Source organism: Bubalus kerabau, chromosome 20 (genome assembly GCF_029407905.1).
Source record: "Bubalus kerabau isolate K-KA32 ecotype Philippines breed swamp buffalo chromosome 20, PCC_UOA_SB_1v2, whole genome shotgun sequence".
Taxonomy (NCBI): domain Eukaryota; kingdom Metazoa; phylum Chordata; class Mammalia; order Artiodactyla; family Bovidae; genus Bubalus; species Bubalus kerabau.
This window is the reverse complement of record NC_073643.1, coordinates 55,602,636-55,624,665: the sequence shown is the minus strand read 5'-3', so window position 1 is coordinate 55,624,665 and position 22,030 is coordinate 55,602,636. Positions and strand designations below refer to the sequence as shown.

General features: G+C 43.5%; 1 protein-coding gene across 5 annotated transcripts in view; it reads left to right on the top strand.

Moving 5' to 3' along the window:
- Nucleotides 1-22,030, top strand: part of LARS2 (leucyl-tRNA synthetase 2, mitochondrial) — a 146,967-nt gene that overhangs the window by 8,653 nt on the left and 116,284 nt on the right. For all 5 annotated transcript variants that reach the window (XR_008706380.1, XM_055558840.1, XM_055558839.1 and 2 more), the window contains exons 3-4: nucleotides 2,152-2,280; nucleotides 20,163-20,254. Coding sequence is in view for 4 of the 5 variants with exons in the window: in XM_055558840.1 (XP_055414815.1) it covers nucleotides 2,152-2,280; nucleotides 20,163-20,254 (221 nt within the window). In the remaining variant the exon portion in view is untranslated. The remainder of the gene's footprint in view (nucleotides 1-2,151; nucleotides 2,281-20,162; nucleotides 20,255-22,030) is intronic.

Here is a 22,030-nt window from a genome sequence, read left to right as displayed (position 1 = left end):
ATTGTTAAATAAACATAATTTTTAAAATATATATGATAATAAAAACAAGGTGATTATAATAAAAATACATTTAATGTAAAAACTTTAAAATGAAAAACTAGAAATAGTGTATATCAAATATTTTATTGTTTTTTCAGGTCCCAAAGAACTCTGTAACAACTGTTTTCTTATGTCCCTAAAAATTCCCCCAAAAGAAGCAGTAGGCCTAATCTATGTCAACGAGTAAGGTGGAATTGAGTGGATAGTCTGCCTATTTATCGTTCTGTACCAGGTATCAGAATGAGGTCTTGCACTTCCTTTGAGGGAGTTGTTTACAAACTGAGAGGATCGTCTGTCACCTGCCTTCTTAAAGAAGAAAATCCTGAGTCCCCAGTGACTCCTGAATCTCAAGTTGTCTCTCTCGCTTCTGAGATTTTCCTGAGTTATGGTTGCAGTTTCCAATTAAAGTGCATGATCAATGTGGGGCTTTCCATCCATTTCTAGAAATCAATAGGAGCTGTCACTTTAGTATTACAGGTTTCCAGATTTATTATGCAAACTCGTTATTCATTCACTTTTCCCTTCCCTTCCTTCAGGCAACTTGACTTGCCACACAGTTGATCATTTCTAGAGGAAGCAGAGTATAGAGAAAAGTGCCACTCTGGCCTGTCTGGCCACACGACAGTGGCCCTGCTAAAGATTTGCCCACCTTCTTTGCTGAGGGAAGTTTAAAGCAAGGGGTCGAGTGAGATTTGGAAAGAATTCGATTTCTGGTTTCCTTTGCTCCCTGATTGCAGTTGGCTGTCAATTACCAGTCATGCAAATAAAGACTTAGCACAAAGTACTCCCCCTGCCCAGTACCCACTCGCACACATAAGAATGGTCATGAATATTCTGTTTTGCATTTTTTTTTTCATTAATTTTGGAGAAGCAAAGCCTTGAGGAACTCTTGTAGAGCTCTTGGAAGGGAGTAAGAACAGAAAGAGAAAAACAGGAGAAAAAAAGTAGTGATAACATCAGAGGATCCAGACACTTAGCGACTAAACAGAAGCAGTTACCTGTTCTCTTCCTTTCTTCAGAGGCATCCCTTCTCCCCCGGGCGAGGATTTAAGGCTGGGTGTGGGGGATGCTCCTGTCACCTGGACAGGGTAGTGAAGTGTGCAGGGAAGACTGCCCATTAGTCATCAGTGATCTCCAAAGGCCTGTTCTCAGGCTTCAGAGCACAAAGGCTGGCAGACGTTTACCCAACAGTTTGTTAAACTAGGGGGTTAGCCAGGAAGGTGGGGATTGGGGTGGGGTTAGGTGGTTAAAACATGATCCTTGCCCTTGAATGACAATTCCTTAAGGTCTCCAATAAGGAATCAATTAAATGACTACCTCCTTTCCAGCCTTCTCCCCTTGTGTGTACAAACTTGTGTCAACATTCACCATTATAAGAACTAAGGTCCCAGAGGCTGACGTTCCTGTGAGGACGTCCTGCCCTGTATCCATTGTGTTCCAATCCATGAACCTTTTTCCTGTTTCTCATGATGAAACTGTGCATCTTTGGATGCTGGAGCGTTATGTAACCCTGGCCTGAGGCTGCCTGTAGATCACCCCCTGGGAAACAGCAACCTGGCTAAGATTTTCTCATTACTTTCCCATTTCAGCTTTTTCTGTTGAAAGATAAGCTCACAGTGCAGCAGAGAAACTTGGAACCTGAATCTGCGCCTGGGGACCCTGCTCAGTCCAAGTCTGCGTGCAGCTCCCTGGAATTTAGGGAGGGGCTCCATTTTAGACTTGTCACATCTCTGTGATTCACTATTGTCTCCATGAATTTTATGGACACATATGTCAGAGCTTCATTTGGAAAGACATACAGTTCTTTAAGTCCTAGATAGCTGTTCTAAAAGAGAAAAAGGCAGATTTAAAAATAAGTAGGGGTAATTAGCACTGTGAGGTTGTTTGGCATTATTTTGGACATTCTTTAGGATAACCCAGGGCTTCGAATTTTGGTATTTGGCATTTTTGTCCATTTACCTTATGGGAATGTTTTTTTCTTTTTTTTAAAAGAAAGCTTTTGAAAATGTTTAATTATTACCTTGAATAAAATGCCAAAATATTATATGCGTACCTAGTTCCCTGTGAATGATTAATAAATACTCACTGCATTTTTCCGTCATCCTTTCCTAGAAATCAAAGCCCAAGTTTTACGTGCTTTCCATGTTCCCGTACCCCTCTGGCAAGCTGCACATGGGGCACGTGCGTGTGTACACCATCAGCGACACCATTGCACGCTTCCAGAAGATGAGAGGGTTGCAGGTAAGGCCGCTGCCTGCTGGGGTGGCGCTTCCCTGCCCCACTCAGGATAGTAAGAATGTAGGACAAAGGAGACACCCAGTCTCAGTTACAATTAGGGCAGCTTTGGGAAGCCTAGGGTTTCCTCTGAGGAATTGGAGGACATAATAAAGCATCAAGATTAATTGAGGGGCAGCCATGTATTGGGTATTGTGCTGGGGAGGGAGGTGGGGTGCTGATGCAGTGGAAGGGTTTATGCCTGTGGGTACCACGTTGATACCACCTCAGGAGGAGTTCACGATGTGGTGGGGCTGATACCCCTCAGTAGACAGACATTGGAGAGGGCAATGAGTGCAGTAGAACAAAAGAGGAGCAAATGCTGTGAGTAGGAGGTAGAGCCACAAAGAGATTTTTCTCCTTGTATTTTGATATTCTCTGTATTCTCTAATGAGCATGTATCTATCTTATAGTGGAAAAAGTCAAATTTTCATAACACAAAAATTTGGGGGGAAGTAACAGCCCTGTGGGAGTTGGGAAAGACTCCCTCATAGGGGACCATCTGACATGGGTGTTGGAGGACAAGGTGAACTTTCCTGGGAGAGGAAGAGAAGAACACTTCCATGGCTGATATGGGGCAGACCCCTTTCACTGCCAGCTACCCAGAGCCTGCACTTAACTCCTTAACAACACATCATCTGTAAGACAAGGTAACAGTGATCATAGTAGCTTCTTGAACAACTTCTAGAGAGAGGCAGCATCAGAGAGGGCCGGAAAGCGTGGACCTGTGAACCAAATGGCCAGCACTCAGGTTCTAGCTCTTAACACTTAGTAGGCAGTCAACCTTTGACTCATTACTGATTAACCTCTCTAAACTAAGACCTAGTTTTCTCTCATCTGTAAAAAGGGGATAAAATAGTACTTGCCCATCAGCCTTTCCCAAGGATTGAAAGATGGTGACTGTGAAGCACTTAGCGCGTAGCTGGCACGTAAGCACATAACCACTAAACACGGTCGTCCTCAGCAGAGGGCTGGAGCCTGCCGCACCAGGTCCTGAGAGCCGTGCACACCTCTGCCCAACTTCGTGTCAATTATTTGTCACCTTAGTAGCTCAGAATCCACCCGGGATGGGAGTATTTACATCATGGAAATCAGCAGAGCCTGCAAATCAGGGCTTTTTCTGCTAGAGAGTCCATTGTTAAACATTTACCTGCACTCCCCTGGCCGTTGCTGTTATTAACCTCTCAGGGTCTGTATAAAGGGTATCTGCTGCCTCCCAGTTCTTTCTGAAGATTTTCTTTTTTTTTTTTAATTTTTATTTATTTATTTTAATATTTGTTTATTTATTTAAATTAGAGGCTAATTACTTTACAATATTGTATTGGTTTTGCCATACATAAACATTGCATCTGCCACGGGTGTACACATGTTCCTCATCCTGAACCCCCCTCCCACCTCCCTCCCCATCCCATCCCTCTGGGTCATCCCAGTGCACCAGCCCCGAGCATCCTGTATCATGTATCGAACCTGGACTGGCAATTCGTTTCACATATGATATTATACATGTTTCAATGCCATTCTCTGAAATCATTCCACCCTCGCCCTCTCCCACAGAGTCCAAAAGACTGTTGTATACATCTGTGTCTCTTTTGCTGTCTTGCATACAGGATTATCGTTACCATCTTTCTAAATTGCATATATATGTGTTAGTATACTGTATTGGTGTTTTTCTTTCTGGTTTACTTCACTCTGTATAATAGGCTCCAGTTTCATCCACCTCATTAGAACTGATTCAAATGTATTCTTTTTAATGGCTGAGTAATACTCCATTGTGTATATGTACCACAGCTTTCTTATCCATTCATCTGCTGATGGACATCTAGGTTGCTTCCATGTCCTGGCTATAATACACCACATTAACAAATTGAAAAATAAAAGCCATATGATTATCTCAATAGATGCAGAGAAAGCCTTTGACAAAATTCAATATTCATTTATGATAAAAACTCTCCAGAAAGCAGGAACAGAAGGAACATACCTCAACATAATAAAAACTATATATTACAAACCCACAGCAAACATTATCCTCAATGGTGAAAAATTGAAAGCATTTCCCTTAAAGTCAGGAACAAGACAAGGGTGCCCACTTTCACCACTACTGTTCAACATAGTTTTGGAAGTTTTGGCCACAGCAATCAGAGCAGAAAAAGAAGTAGAAGGAATCCAAAATGGAAAAGAAGAAATAATATCTCACTGTTTGCAGATGACATGATCCTCTACATAGAAAACCCTAAAGACTCCACCAGAAAATTACTAGAGCTAATCAATGAATATAGTAAAGTTGCAGGATATAAAATCAACACACAGAAATCCCTTGCATTCCTATACACTAATAATGAGAAAATAGAGAAATTAAGGAAACAATTCCATTCACCATTGCAATGAAAAGAATAAAATACTTAGGAATATATCTACCTAAAGATTTTCTTTTAAAGTGGTAAGTGCATCCATTGTCATAATTGGTTTGAAAATTTGTGCCGAGCTGACATTGGCAGCAAGAAGTATTCCTAAAAAGGAAGTCAAGGTACTGTGTCTCTCTGTGCCTCGAAGAGTTAATGACTTTTACTGTCAGATTCAGAGATTGGCCTTCTACAAGGGCTGTCTCCCTGGGCTCTGCCAGGTGTTATTTCTCCCCGATATTGCTTTCCATCACTTCTACAGTGTTTATTGGAAAGAGGTGGTGCAGAATAAATTGGCTCTTGTCAGGAAGTATATCTAACTGTGCTTCTTCAACTAGATTTAATCTTGTTTTTGTTTTTTTTTTTTAACTTAAGCCAACTTATTTTGGACAGTTAGTGAGTACAGGCAGTTGCAACAGATTAAACTTTTATAGCAAAACTGTGTGTTTATGGTACATTAGCAGATAGATGGTTGAGGGGGTATAGGTGGAACTCTGATTCTCTTGGATGAATGAGACATTACAGACAAAGCTCTAGGCAGAACCCCAGGCCCAGACTTACTGGGACCCTTACAGACAGCTCAAACCCAAAAGACAAAATGGAGTCCCTTACCAGTAACTGAAACCCAGGGTCAGGCTGGACTCATGGATCGGGCAACCCAGGTTTGACCCTCATTACACCACTTTCTCACTGAGTGACCTTGCACGAGTCGTTGAATCCCTTACACTACGCTACACTAAGTCACTTCAGTCATGTCCCACTCTGTGTGACCCCATAGATGGTAGCCCACCAGGCTCCCCCGTCCCTGGGATTCTCCAGGCAAGAACACTGGAGTGGGTTGCCATTTCCTTCTCCAATGCATGAAAGTGAAAAGTGAAAGTGAAGTCGCTCAGTCGTGTCTGACTCTTAGCGACCCCATGGACTGTAACCTACCAGGCTTCTCCGTCCATGGGATTTTCCAGGCAAGAGTCCTGGAGTGGGGTGCCATTGCCTTCTCCAATTGAATCCCTTAAAACAGGGATAATATTTATTCTTCGCTTCTGGGTTGTTGTTCAGGATAAACGAGACAGTACCTGTGTCTGGCCAATAATAATCCCCTAAAAAAAAATGGAAGTCTCCAAAATCACTGCAGACATGACTTAAGCCATAAAATTAAGATGATTGCTCCTTGGAAGGAAATCTATGACAAACCTAGAAAGTTTATTAAAAAGCAGAGATCTTTGCCAACAAAGATCCATATAGTCAAAGCTGTAGTTTTTCTAGTAGTCACATATGGATGTGAGAGTTGGACCATAAATAAGTCTGAGTACTGAAGAACTGATGCTTTCAAACTGTGGTGTTGGAGAAGAGTCTTAAGAGTCCCTTGGACTGCAAGGAGATCAAACCAGTGAACACTAAAGGAAATCAACCCTGAATGTTCATTGGAAGGACTGATGCTGAAGCTGAAGCTCCAGTAATTTGGCCACTTCATGCAAAGAGCCGACTCATTGAAAAAGGCCCTGATGCTGAGAAAGATTGAGGGCAAAATGAGAAGGTTGCTGCAGAGGATGAGATGGTTAGATAGCAACACCGACTCAGTGGACATGAATTTGAGCAAACTCTGGGAGACAGTGAAGGACAGGGAAGCCCAGCGTGCTGCCGTCCATGGGGTCTCAAAGAGTTGGACACGACTTATTGACTGAACAGCAACAAATGGTTATTTTGTAAGTAAGTAAATCAGGTCAGTATAAATTCCCTTCTCGAAGGGATCTTCCCGACCCAGGGATTGAACCTGGGTCTCCCATATTGCAGACAGATTCTTTACTGTCTGAGCCACGAGGGAAGCCCTGCTCTGGGAAGTCACATAATAAATGAAGTTAATCTAATTCATTTAATAAATAACTCTGTACTCTCTTCTGCCCACTGCATGGATTTGCCTTTTGAGAAGCATCCAGACATTGCCTGCTATTTGTATCATCTATCCTGTGACTCAGTTGGTGCCTAAGATCACCCTGTGTTATTTGGTTAATGGTATCTTAGTGACCAGCAGGCACCTAGGGCTCCCTGCATTCCTGTTTCAGTTGCTCTCTTTAAGATGATAAACTGTCTGTGGAGCAGGAGGGTATTCTGCAGGTTCTCCTGAGGTTAATTTCTTGTTAATTTTCATAGCCTGTATTTAAGTCAGATCATCCCCAAAATAACTGCCAAATACGGTGAAAAATTTGCCCTGCCACTTCTAAGTTGTAGTGTCAGGAAAGACGCAAACCTTTGTCAACAGAGATGGTCAACAGTGTTAAAGCCTGTCGAACTTCCTGCTGTTTTAAAATCCTTCTCTACCAATGTCAGGATTAGTCCTAGGGATAGAGCAGGGTTGGGTGCAGGTCAGATCTCAGTGATCCTGACTCTAAGGAGGGAAGGAATATCTGATCTGGAATAAGAAGATCTGACATGTGTATTGATTAATTCATTAGGTACATAGTCCTTGGGCACCAACTTTGTTTGAAACACTGGCCTTTCTACTGTACTATAGAGTAGGACTGGAATCTTAAGTTCAAAGTCTGTCAGTAAGCCCAGGAAAAATTCAGTAAACTTTGCCTTTTTCTCTAACTTGTTAATTTGTTGGTTGATTTGCTTAGTTCTTTTTCAAATTTGCTATTCTTTGCTGTGCTGGATCTTTGATTACCGCGTGGGCTTTCTTCTCTCGTTGCAGTGAGTAGGGGCTGCTCTCTGTTATGGCGCCGGCTTCTCAGTGCTGTGGCTCCTCTTGTGGAGCCCAGGCTCTCGGGCGCACAGCTTCAGCTGCTGCAGCGTGCAGGCTCAGTAGTTGTGGCGCATGGGCTTAGTTGCTCCGTGGCATATGGGATCTTCCTGGACCAGGAATCGACCCTGTGTCTCCTGCATTAATAGGTGGATTCTTTATCACTGAGCCACCAGGGAAGCCCTGATTTGCATAATTCCTGAGTGGAGGTATGGGAGTCATTCTGAGGCATGCTAAGAACAGCAGATGGGAAGTAAGAAGTGGGTTGACCTCTGCACCAAGCCTGCAGTCTTCAAGGCCACCAGTGACCTCCCTGGATGTGTCTCTTTCCTCATCCTTTCTCACCTCAGTGGCATGTCATATGATGGACCGTATCCCCCCACTCCTTGAAAGACTGTGCCCTTGGCACGAGATCCCACTCTGCAGGTTTTTCTCCTGCATCTTGGTTTCTTCCTCCCAGTTTACTCCACAGGGTTTTCCTGCTCTGCTCCCTCTTTGCATCCTCTTATCCGTTGGAAAGTTCTCTTGTACAGGCAGACCTTGGTGATAGTGTGGGTTTAGTCCCAGAGCACTGCGATAAAGCAGATGTTGCAATAAAGCGAATCATGTGAATTTTCTGGTCCCAGTGCATATAAAAGTAATTTTTACATCACACTGTGGTGTGTTGTGTGCAATAACATTATGTCTTTTAAAAAATCTACATACCTTAATTAAAAAATACTGTTGGGAAGTGGTGCCAATTGACTTGTTCAACGCAGGATTGCCAGAAGCCTTCAACTTGTAAAAAGACAGTATCTGTGAAGTGCAGTAAAGCAGAGTACAGTGAAACGAGGTTGTCCCTATATTCCTAGTTTGCTGAGAATTTTTCTCATGAATGGATATGCATTTTTGTACTACGCCTTTTCTGTATCTATTGAGATGATACATGGTTTTTCTCCTTTAATCTGTTGTGATGTATTAAATTGATGGGTTTCTAATATCAAACCAACCTTGTGTTCTAGGATAAAGTTGATTTGGTCATGATGTACTTTTGTGTCTGTATTGTTGAATTCATTTGTTAATATCCCTGTGTGCCTGAAGGCCACTGCCCTGTAATTTTTTTTTTCTTGTAGTGTCTTTGTATTTAATATCAGGGTTATGCTGGCCTCATAAAACAAGCTAGGAATTGTTCCCTTCTTCCCGTTTTCTGCAAGTACTGTGTGTTATTGGTGTTATTTCTTTACTTTATTGTTGAATAGTATTCACCAGTGATGGTATCTTGACCTAGAGTTTTCTTTGCGGGAAGTTTTAAAAGTACATTTCTATTTCTTTAATGGATACAGGGCTATCAGATCTTCTGAGTTTCCTTTTTGTGTGTGTGTCCATTTTATTTATTAAAATTTTAAGTTTATCTTTTACATTGGAATGTAATTGCTTTACAGTGTTGTGTTAGCTTCTGCTGTATGACAGCGTGAGACAACTGAATGTGCACACATATCTCCTTCCTCTTGAGCCTCCTGCACCACCCGCCTCTTGTCCGTTTTATTTTGTGTTTTACGAGAGTTTTGTCTACCTTACCTCATGTTCTGTCCTAGACTACCTTCCCTTTTATTTCTCTATCCACTTTCCCTAGGCAGTCTCTGTCCTGAAGTTTAAATATGATGCTGTAAGAAATTGTACACATTTCCAACACAGACATCCAAAGCACATTGTCATAAATACTCAAACCTGCCATCCTGATGTAATAGATACTAGTGTTTAATCTTGCTCCCTCAGCTTTTTCTTTTAATGTTACAGACACAGTTGTGCCTCTCTAAAATCAGATTCCAATCCTTCAGTTAAAAAAATACTGTATTATTTTTGCCTTTATGTTTTTATGCTGTATTTCTATAGATTGTTTATGGATACACCCACACTTGTGGGTAGTATTTGTGTTTTAAATTTTATGTAAAAGCTCTTAATATTCTGCATGTTTTTCACTATTTTGTTTCAAGATTTAGTCTATCTGTGAAAGTGAAAGTGAAGTCGCTCAGTCGTGTCTGACTCTTTGCTATCCCATGGACTGTAGCCTACCAGGCTTCTCTGTCCATGGGATTCTCCAGGCAAGAATACTGGAGTGGGTTACCATTTCCTTCTCCAGGGGATCTTCCTGACTCAGGGATCAAACCTGGGTCTCCTGCATTGGAGGGAGATGCTTTAACCTCTGAGCCACCAGGGAAGCCCATCTATTATAAGTACTGTGTAATTATGACACATTTAATTACCCATTTTCACATTAGTAGACTTTTAGGTTGTTACAGATTTCTGTTCCAGTGAACATCCTTGCACCTCGCTGTTGGCTTGTGGGAGAGGTGGCATCACTGGGTCACAGAGTGTGTATAACCTCAGCATAAATGCATCTTGCCAAATTGCTTTCCAAAATTTTGGTGCCAGTTTATACTTCTGCCAGCAGTGAATGGCATTTCTTACTGCCCTACCTCCTTGATAACACTTATTAATGTTAGACTAATCCTTGCTAATTTGATACATAGGAAATGACATCTAATTGTGTTTTTAATTTGCATCTTCCTGAGTACTGTCCCAGTGAAGCTGAGATATTTTCTCATGTTTAGTATCTATTTAAGTCTCTTCTCTGATTGGCTTGCTCACATTTTTTGCCAAGTTTCACTGGGGTTGTTTGTCTTTTTCATGTTTTTCTTATTGTTCATACTGTGGGAGTTCTTTTTTTTTTTTTTAACTTTTTATTTTGTATTGGGGTATGGCCGATTAACAAACAATGTTGTAATAGTATCAGGTGAACAGCAAAGGGATTCAGCCATACATATACATGTACCCGTTCTGCCCCAAACACCCCTCCCATCCAGGCTGCCACATTGTAGGAGTTCTTTATATAGTCTGGATTATTATATTTTTTGTTAGTTAAATACAGTGCAAATATCTTTCCCTAGTCTGTGGTCTGTCCTTGCATTTTGTGACCCTAGCCAGACCACAGGTTGTAGTTTGAGTTTGAGAATGGACAAGAATGATGATTTGGGAAGTCCAAGGTTGCTTTTACATTGGTTTCCTCCTATAGCAGCAAATAAGTTGTGTAGAGGAGAGAAATGAGACAAGAGTGTAAGCAGATTATTGGGGGCCCCCTTCTCATTTGTAGTCCATGGAAATGTACCTGAGGCCACGATCACACAGCCTTCTTGGGAGAAAGCTACAGTCAAAATAGCTGGCCAGACCTTGGACACACAAGTAGATTACATGTGGACTTGACAAGTAGAAGGGAGTGGTGAGTGGTGGCTTTGGGGCGTGGTGAGTGGGTCAGGAATCTGTGGCTTTAGTCAGTGGCAATGACTTGCCTACCCTCCACCTCAGATATGTTGCAAGGTTCATGTGAAATGATCAGTGAGAAAACTCTTTAAAAACCACAAGGTAATTTGCCAGTGTAACCTAATTAATAATAGCAGTAATAAGGTAGTTCTGAGATTTGGATGTTTAAGTAGGGGCCACTTGAAGCCAGAGATAAATTATTCTCTTTCGGGAATTAGAAAAGACCACACTTCCAGTCATTTTCTTCTTTTTTTTAAATCTTGTTTTAAGTTTATTTTTTAATTTTTGGCTGTGCTGGGTCTTTGTTGCTACGCAGGCTGCTCTCTGGTTGCGGTGTGTGGGCTTCTTATTGCAATGACTTCTCTTGTTGCAAAACACAAACTCTAGGCACACGGGCTTCAGTCATTGCAGCACATGGGCTCAGTAGGTGCGGTTTGCAGACTGTAGAGCTCGGGCTCAGAAGTTGTGGCACATGGGCTTAGTTGCACGTGGGATCTTCCTGAATCGGGGATCTAACCCGTGTCTCCTGCATTGGCAGGCAGGTTCTCTACCACTGAGCCTCCAGGGAAGCCCCAGTCCGTTTCTTCTTAAACTCATACAATGTCTGATGACATATTGAAGCTTAGCACCATATGGTGATTTGTTGTGTTTTCATATGTTATATGCACAGATGGTTAGAAAATAAAATTACCCACCTCCCACCTCAGCTGGTCTCCTCAGCACCTTTTGGGCCAGAAGCAGGGCAATTAAAACATCAAGCTGCCAAGTCCCTCTCACAAAGCAGAACTTGGACTAATTTGTCTCCGGCAAAACATCACAGGGTACTGCACAAGTCGTTTTCTGCTTGGGCCTTTCTGCTGTTCACTGTGGAGGAGGAGGCTGTGTGCCTGGCAGCCACGTGATCGTAATGCAATGACCCACAGATATCAGGAAAGGAGAGGAGCTTCTTGGCACGTGAACCTTGACATACATTTCATCGGTTCTCAGTTGGCCAGTCAGTCAGTAAGTGTTTATGAAGAGCCCAGGGAGTGCATCGCGTGGCATTCTGTTTTCAAATTTTCTAATCTCTGTCGCATCTGAAAGTAGAGAGTGGATTTCCAGAGCTTATCCTCTCAGATGTAATTTGAAAGGGCAAATGAATTGCAGGTCTAGTGTCTTGATTGGAAAACTGACTGATTTATCTGCCTCCGTGTTCCCAGAGGAGGTCTTCTGTCTGGGGCCTCGGCACTGTCAGCTGAATTCTGTTACTCTGAAGCATTTGCTTGATTTTTGATCCCCAGCCTGTAATAATGGTGGATTATTAAACTTGCTAAACAAAATTAAATATTGCATTTCTCATTTCTTGGAAATGAAGCGTTGCATCTCCTCCAGAAAAACCACAGCACTCTGAAAATAGCAATTTTTGTGAGAAGCAGTAACCATGGTTGCTTTCAATTAGAAGCTGAATTGGTTTCAAATTTAAAGTTTTGTTTTGTGATGAAAGGGAGAGAAGGCTGGTCATTCCTGGGGAATTGGTACTTTTCTGTCTTTGGGAGGGCAACGGGCTGCCCCACTTCCTTCCCTTCTACTTCCAAAGTTGTCTTAACTCTGCTTGATCTTCCTTCCTGTGTTGGAGGAAGAGCTGTACTTTTGCCTGTTCGTTTCTTCCTACTTAAGAAAAGTATTTGAAAATTGTACATAAAATTCTATATGTTGTTGTTGTTGTTCAGTCACTAAGTCATGTCCAACTCTTTGCGACCCCGTGGACTATAGCACACCAGGCTCCTGTGTCCTCCACTATCTCCCGGAGTTTGCTCAGATTCATGTCCACTGAATTGGCGATGCCATCCAACCATCTCATCCTCTGTCGTCCCCTTTTCCTCCTGCCCTCGATCTTTTCCAGCATCAGGGTCTTTTCCAATGAGTCAACTCATATTCTCCCCTTTAAAAAGGAGAAATGTAGCATAGGTAAGGCTGTAGTCCCCCTTGATTACTCACTCCCTCCCAGGCCCTTCTGGACACTGAGCCCTGTCATTTTCTAGGGTATGTCCCTCCAGAGCCTCGTCTGTACATTGTCACCTGTAGCTGCCACCCTGAGTTGCCCACGGCTCTGCCCAACTGGAGGCAGGAGGTTCCTGTCGGGTGAGCCATTGTCACGTGACTGGGTCCTCACCAGAGGCTGGCCTCACCCCAGCTTCCAGGTCTCGCTTCCCAGCCAGCACTGGTCTAACTTGCCAGGACTTTATCCCTGTGTTTGCCCTTCATCAGTAGCTGGCCCCAACTCCCCTTTTATATCTCGAGTCCCTGTGAATTCTGCAGTCCTGCTAGTGCTCCTGTGCTGGTCTCTGACCAGTTTGCCATCAAATCCGTCTCCTGATTTGCTTTGTATGGTAGAAGGGCAGAACCAGAACTCTGCAGGCCATGTTTTCCAAGCGCTGGTGTCAGCTGACCTCTGAATAGTTTTGGACAAGAAGAATTTGGCGAGATTGTAGGGTAAGAGGAAAGAAGCAGCCAGGGAATTTCTTTCTCTCTGCGCTCTTTAGCATCTCCATTAATCCAGCTCTGTTTGGCCAGACCTGTCTATTTCAAAAGCTTCTGCAACTGATCTCAGCCTTCGGGTTCAGTTATCTCTGCTTCTTCCCTTTGTTTCTTCAGTCTAGAAGTGGGGTCAGTGTACCACTCATCGAATTTCTGTGTTGTTTCCCCTGTCCCCCTTGGCTTCTCACTCAATTTGAAATAGTTAGAGCATTTGTTAGAAGAACAGCTGGAAGTGATGGCTTTTATTTTATGCATTTTCAAGTTACAGCTGCCGGGACTTTTCGATCCCCTTTCTGCTGAAAGCACTCATCCAAGAAGAGGTTAACACCTGGGGGATTGAGAGGACTCAGATGGCGCTAAAATAGAAATCCAGATGTTAGGGGGGTGGTTGTTGTTTGTTTTTTAGGTTAAATTGTCTAATTGGCATATGTGAGCTATAGATTTAGTTACTTGTGGAACTAAACCAAGGAGTAAACCAGGTTATGGTGATAGAAAAAAATAGGGATTTTACAACCCCAAAGGAAAGTTTAGAATTCCTCCAGTGAATGTTTTGGATGGTTTTGCCCATAGAGAAACCACAGACAAGAAAGTGGGCATTATATATCCAGAATGGGGGTGTTTCATCTGGACGATATAGAAGAGACCAAGAGGTGAACAAGGTGGGCACAGGCAGCACTGACATGGTGTCTTTTTAATAAATGAACTGTAACAGTTTGACCCTGATGCTGGGAAAGATTGAGGGCAGGAGGAGAAGGGAGCGACAGAGGATGCAATGGTTGGATGGCATCATCCACTCAATGGACATGAATTTGAGCAAACTCTGGGAGATAGTGAAGAACAGGGAAGCCTGGCGTGCTGCAGTTCACGGGGTCGCAAAGACCGAACAACAACAATTGGACCAGCAAATAGAATCTGCTGCCTGGGGAAGTGGGACAGTCTTTGGCATTTCAAAATCTTGTTGCAGGCCTTTACTTTGTTCCCTCTGGACAATAGAGAATCATCTTACGGCACAAGAGTGAGTTCTGCCCTTTGTCACTGGGTGTCTGGGGAATCCATGGTGTAGAATGGGCGGGACCCTTTCCTGTCTCCTGCAGGCTTGGCTCACAGCGACACTGCTTCTGGTGTCCAGCCGTGGTGGAAAGGACTATACTGACTCCCCACAGTCTGTATTCCAGGGCAGACATTTGTTTATTGTTACTTTTTGGTAAGACTATGAAATAATTAAGAAGCTTTAAGATTTTTCAAATTTTAATTTTCATAGACAGCTGGGGTAACATGTGAGCTAAGAATATATCTTTTCATGTTCATTTCATCTGAAAACAAAAATAGAAATGAGTAAGTATATTATGTAAATCCAGACTGATTTTTTGACTGTCTCTGTATTGACTTTGTTTAAAAATATGGATGGTAACCTGGCAGCATGTTAATGGGCAGAAACATTGAACTGCTGCCATTTTGGCAGTCCCTACGAAGAAACCAAGTGATAACTAAGTTTTCCCCTTTCTTGTGGAGCATGGTTACACAACAGTTACATTATTCTGCCAGCGAGGTAGCAGTGCCTCCAGCCCCAGGAGAATTAAAGCACTTCTGGAAGCTGCGTTCTGGCATTGTCCATGGAAGCGTTGCAGAACTTTCTAGTAATCAAACACAAATCCCCAAAGTGGGGTTTCCATTATTATTATTATTTAACTCTTGGAAATTAAAAAGAGAGAAAAATCTGTGCAGGAGGCATTTTCCATCTGTGGGTTAAACGATACTCCAGAGAAAGCTGTATGCTACAAGGTGTGTGTCTCAGTCAGAATTCTTGGCTCCCAGGGACTGTAACCCAGCTGACACCAGTTTAACCAAACAAGGAGGTTTTGTGTGTTTTGACAGATCCTGGTGTAACTCACGGAACCAGAGGAGATGTAGTAGGAATGGGGCCCACTGGGAATTGGGCCCAGGTCCTTGAGCAGATCAGCACCCCTCGTCTCTGTCCAGCTCCCGTCTCTGTGTGTGTCCACACACCCAGCTGTATTTCTCAGACAGCTCCACCAGCTGCTTCCTCCATGGCCAGAGGGGTGGGTTTTGTGACTGTCCACAGCAGGATGATATGAAGTTGGAGGAGGAGCATATTCTTAGAAGACGGGGTGGGGGTTGGGGGGCTCTTTGTAAAGATGAAGCACTCTCGGTTGGCCACGTTTAGCAAGAGGAAAAGAGACCTCGGGTCTGAAAGATCCACTGGATTGGGTTATATTTTGATAACTTCCTAAAACTACATAGAATTAGATATTCCTAGGGAATGTTAAAATTTTTTTAAAAAGACATGTATACACACACATGTATATACTTATATATTTTTTGCAGATGTCCATGGCATGTTAAATTAAAAAAAAAACAGGTTATAAAATAGTATATAGTAGGTTCTATTTCCATAAAAATAAACCAGCCAGCTCCTATATGTGTGCATATGCTTGTGTGTCTGTGTTTAGTGAGGAGAAAGGCGGGGAAGGACATAAAGGCTGGTTGAGAGTAGGGTGGGGTGGAGCAGGGAGATGATCAGCTTTGCCTGTATGTATCATGTGCTGTGTCCTTTCCCTTGTTAAAATAAGCCTGTATTGTGCTCATAACTCGGAGAAGGCAATGGCACCCCACTCCAGTACTCTTGCCTGGAAAATCCCATGGATGGAGGAGCCTGGTAGGCTGCAGTCCATGGGGTCGCTAAGAGTCGGACACGACTGAGCGACTTCACTTTCACTTTTCACTTTCACGCAGTGGAGAAGGAAATGGCAACCCACTCCAGTGTTCTTGCCTGGAAAATCCCAGGGATGGGGGAGCCTGGTGGGCTGCCGTCTATGGGGTGACCCAGAGTCGGACAAGACTGAAGCGACTTAGCAGCAGCAGTGCTCGTAACTTGAGAAGCATCAATTAAGGAAAAGAAGAGGAGCCTATTCCGACTGACCTCAGGAGAGTGGATGCAAGGACTGAGGTAGTCATGTCATCTCTTGAGTTTTTTTTTTTCCATGCCACACACTTGTGGGATCTTAGTTCCCTGACCAGGGATTGAACCCTTGGCAGGGTTCAGATAGGGTCGAGACCCTTGGCAGTGAGATCGCAGAGTCCGAACCACTGTGAAGTCCCTGGGAATCGTGTCATCTGAGGATGAAAGTCCAGGGCATCCACTCTTCGCAGCCTCCCGGGCTGGGAAGCACAGCAGAGTATGTGGTGGACCAGCCCCTCCTGGAGCGGCAGCAAACTGCAGAGCTGAGGTCCTGACACGGGAACTGGCGATGTGTGAGCTTTTGAGGCGCTGAAGGTCAAGCCGATGATAGCAGCTGCCACTTGCAGCCAGCCCTGCCATTTCCTGGGTGCCTGCACTGTGCCGGGTGTGCCACACACACCTTAACATGTGATTCTCAACAGTTCAGGGGGCTGCTTTCAGTCACAGCTGATAGTTGAGACTCAGCACAAGTGGTATGCCTCAGGGCCCACTGCCAGTAAATGGCAGGTTTGGGTTTAGGATCCTTCCCCCAAAACCACAGCCTCCTGAGCAGCAGGCCTTTGTTGACATTTCCCACTCACTAACCAAAGGTGTGGGGCTTCCCTGGTGGCTCAGTGGTAAGGAATCTGCCTACCAATGCAGAGAACTCTGGTTCGATCCCTGGGTGAAGAAGGGAATGACAACCCACTCCAGTATTCTTGCCTGGGAAATGCCGTAGACAGAGGAGCCAGGAGGGCTACAGAGGGTTGCAGAGTTGAACACAACTTAGCAAGTAAACCACCACCATCAGCCAAAGGAGTTAGAGCGGCTCTGAATTTAGATGCATGGTCTTTGTTCTTGAGATGGAATTGTTCCATCAGAACAAAAAACTAGTTTTAAAATATTTAATAATCACAGAATGGAAGAATGACTTTAAGGCAAGTGGCATCTGCTACTGGGAGAGCCATGCCTGTTGTCTTTACTGCCACCTGATAAGAGGGACTAGGAGAGAACGGGTCTGGTGATTGGGATTCGAGTATGAATCCAGTTTGGGATGCTTTGAATTGTGGGTGCTTATGGACCTGGAGCAGAGATGGCCATGGGTGATACTCATTTGCATCTCAGAAAGTTCTTGAATAAGACAGAAAAATGGAAGAAAACCCTAGGTACACAGTGAATTTTTTAAAAATTTTTTTAACTTATTTTTTTAAATATAAATTTATTTATTTTAATTGGAGGCTAATTACTTTACAATATTGTATTGGTTTTGCCATACATCATCATGAATCTGCCACGGGTATACACGTGTTCCCCATCCTGAACCCCCCTCCCACCTCCCTCCCCATACCATCCCTCTGGGTCATCCCAGTGCACCAGCCCCAGGCATCCAGTATTGTGCATCAAACCTGCACTGGTGATTCGTTTCATTTATGAAATTATGCATATTTCAATGCCATTCTCCCAAATCATCCCACCCTCTCCCTCTCCCACAGAGTCCAAAAGAGTGTTCTATACGTCTGTGTCTCTTTTGCTGTCTCGCATACAGGGTTATCGTTACCATCTTTCTAAATTCCATATATATGTGTTAGTATACTGTATTGGTGTTTTTCTTTCTGGCTTACTTTACTCTGTATAATAGGCTCCAGTTTCATCCACCTCATTAGAACTGATTCACATGTGTTCTTGTTAATGGCTGAGTAATACTCCATTATGTATATGTACCACAGCTTTCTTATCCATTCATCTGCTGATGGACATCTAGGTGGCTTCCATGTCCTGGCTATTATAAACAGTGCTGCGACTAAAGAGACATTTCTCCAAAGAAGACATACAGATGGCTAACAAACACATGAAAAGATGCTCAACATCACTCATTATCAGAGAAATGCAAATCAAAACCACAATAAGGTACCATTTCACACCAGTCAGAATGGCTGCGATCCAAAAGTCTACAATCAATAAATGCTGGAGAGGGTGTGGAGAAAAGGGAACCCTCTTACACTGCTGGTGGGAATGCAAACTAGTACAGCCACTATGGAGAACAGTGTGGAGATTCCTTAAAAAACTGGAAATAGAACTGCCATACGACCCAGCAATCCCACTGCTGGGCATACACACGGAGGAAACCAGAATTGAAAGAGACACGTGTACCCCAATGTTCATCACAGCACTGATTTTTTTTTTAAAGGAGATAAAAAACACACATGGAAATAATATGATCTCAATTTTTAAAAATTAGATATAAATTTACCAAATAACAGTTATATATGGTTATATGGTAGAATTAAGGGTGTTTATTTTCTTCTGAATATTTTTCTCTATGTATTAAGGTTTTTCACAGTGAATACACATTATTTCTATAATCAGGGGAAAATGTTACTTAGAAAATGAGGGCTTCCCTGGTGACTCAGTGGTAAAGAATCCACCTGCCGATGCAGAAGACATGGTTCAGTCCCTGGGTTGGGAAGGTCCCACGTGCCGAGGAGAACTAAGCCCACGCACCACACCTATTGAGTCTGTGCTCTAGAGCCAGGGAGCTGCGCCTACTGAAGCCCGCACCCTAGAACCTGTGCTGCACAACAGGAGAGGCCACTGCAATGAGAAGCCCAGGCGCTGCCACAAAGAGCAGCTCCTCCCCTGCCGCTCGCCGCAACTGGAGAAAAGCCTGAGCGCAACGCAGACCCAGCACAGCCATAAATAAATAAATACAATAAAAGAAAATGAGAACTGTTTCCTTAGTGGAAAATGTCCCATCAGGATATGAACAGGATATGAACAGAGTGTCCGTCACTCTTCTGGGAGCTGTGTGTGAGCAGAAGCTCAGGTTCCTGCATGATTGCAAACACATAAACCCAGCTTGTGGCAGTGGACAGACCAGGAGCTTGAGAGAAAGTAAGAAGGCCAGCCATTAAGGGCTGTTTCTAGAAATACCAGAGCCTCCTCAGCCCATCCTCCCCTATAGGCAAGTTTTGGAAATCTGGCTCTGGGACAAGTTGTGTCTGTGGTGTTGTGGCTGAAATTGGCATCAGAGAAGGGTAGGGGACTGAGTGCTCAAAGCAGGTCTTCTGAGGCTGCCCCTTGATGCCACAGCTTGTGTCTCAAGCCGTTGTTCCCATTCACAGCGCGGAAGGTAGCTTGAGAGAACTTGCTATTGAGGCTGCCAGCTGGGCTGTGACTGGTCATCCATTTGCAGAAATGAACGCCTGTCCTGGCTTGAAGCGCCTGCCCCTAGTGTCACCTGGCGAGGCTGCTTCCTCTTTCTGGGCCCCAGTGGCCCGGGCTGTCAAATGAGGAAACGGAGATGGAGGGTGCATCTTAAGAGCTTCTTCAAGCTCGAAGGTCCGAGGAGCCCCAGACCTTTCCAAAGATCTGAGGTTCTTTGGAAAATGGATATATCTTACAGGCAGTGATTCAGAGTGGCTTATTGTACACTTCAAAGGTGGCTAATGTGATGGAGGGACTGAATTTTAAATTTTACTATATTTTAATTTAAGTTTATATAACCGTATGTGGCTAGTGGCTACCCTATGGGACAGCACAGCTCCTTAACTGGAAAATCTAACATAAGGTGAGCATTTGGAATGCCTGTATACATTTTTATATATACCTACTTTGAAATTGAGAGAAACTTTCTAATTTCAGAAAAACCATTTGGGTTCTTTACAGACAATACAGACAAGAAGAAGAAAAAGAAAGTAAAAAATAGTCACGAAAACACCTACTCAGAGATAATTGCTACTGGCACCTTGGTGTATAACTTTCTAAATTCCCTTCTGTGCTCACGTCTTAGGTAGTCAGCTGGCTTTCAACAGCATAGCTTGAAATCATCCAGGAATGGATGAGACATGTTAGGAGAGAATGCCTGCTCACTGCCCAGCAGAAAATACTGAGAAAGACTTTAGCAATCTACCCTGACTGATGTTTCTTTTCTGGGTGCTAGGTTATCAACCCTATGGGCTGGGATGCATTTGGATTGCCTGCCGAAAATGCCGCGATTGAGAGGAATCTACATCCAGAAAGCTGGACGCAAAGGTATGTGTTTACAGGCATATTCAAGCACTTGTATACATTACCCTTAAACAACTTTTTTTTTTTAAACCTGTGCATGAGAAATAGAAAGCAAAGGAAACAAAACACTGCAGTCTGCCAAGCAATAAAAAAGGATTGTCTATATTGGTGTTTGCTTTTTCTCACACTGTATTCTTATCTAAGAAACAACACAAAGTGTTTGGCTATTCATTCATGTGTTCATTTTGATGCTTTGTTATTTACAGTTATTCTTCCTTTGAGTATTTGCATTTGGAAGGAAAAAGGAGGAAGAAAGGATGACAGTTGTTAAACTTCTACAGTGTTCTTCATCTTCTTGACCATAGTTTGAGCCATATCCAAATGCCACATTATAATTTTCTCTGCAAATTCTTTTAATTTTTTTGGCTTCACCATTCTGAAGCAAGAGGAACAAGGAAATATATGGCCACTTTATTCTAGGCGTGGCTTTCTCCAAGGAGGACATAGTCTGAGTCCCCGCTGTGGCCTCAGGCTGCCATGTGCTCAGGCAGTGCTCATCCCTCTTCCTCCTGATAAAGCCTTGAGGAACTTGTACTAGAACCCAGCACAATGTTCTGGGCTCCTTTGATAAAGCCCTTCCTTACCCTACCCCTCAGAGGTGTAGAGGGCAGTTCAAGGCCTATCCCCATTGTCCTTCACCTTCCCTTGCTTTATCTTACCCAAAAGAAGCATCTTCTGCACCATCCACTTCTCTTTTTTCTTCCTCATTCCTGGTTTCCACTTTTCCAATTATGGCTAATTCTGGAGTAATAGGAGTGATGAAAAAAGGAGGAAATGATGATTCAAATAAAAAGGGTCAAATATGGTATAAATTTGATATCACCCAGGACAGTAATTGGCAAATTCTATGGGCCAAATTTGGCCCTGCCTAATGGGGCTTCCCTGATGGCTCAGTGGGTAAAGAATCCGCCTGTAATGCAGGAGACCCCAGTTCAATTCCTGGTTTGGGAAGATCCCCTGGGAAGGGAAAGGCTACACAGTCCAGTATTCTGGCCTGGAGAACTGCATGGGTTGTATAGTCCATGGGGTCGCAGAGTTGGACATGACTGAGTGACTTGCACAAAAGATTTTATAAATAAAGTTTTATTAGAACTCAAGCCACACCCATTTGTTTATATATTGTTCATGTCTGTTTTCATGATACAGTGGCAGAATTGAGTAGTTGTGACAGATACCGTATGGCTCATATGGAGCCGGAAACATTTACCATCTGGCCCTTTACAGAAAAAGTTTGCCAGCTTCTCCACAAGAGTTTACCAGTAAAGAAGATGGCCCCTGAATCAGGCCACACAGGTACAAATCCTGCCTTTCTTTTTTCCTAGCCATTCACTTTGAGCAGATTACTTAATCTCTCTGCCCCTCAGCTTGCTGCTGCTGCTGCTGCTGCTGCTAAGTCGCTTCAGTCGTGTCCGACTCTGTGCGACCCCATAGACGGCAGCCCACCAGGCTCCCCCGTCCCTGGGATTCTCCAGGCAAGAACACTGGAGTGGGTTGCCATTTCCTTCCCCTCAGCTTATTTATCTGTAAAGGAGGATAATGATTAAGCACTGTCTTAGTCAACTGCTATAACAAAGCAAAAACAACACCCAGTTGTGGATGTGACTGGTGATAGAAGCAAGGTCCGATGCTGTAAAGAGCATTATTGCATAGGAACCTGGAATGTTAGGTCCTTGAATCAAGGCAAATTGGAAATGCTCAAACAGGAGATGGCAAGAGTGAACGTCTACATTTTAGGAATCA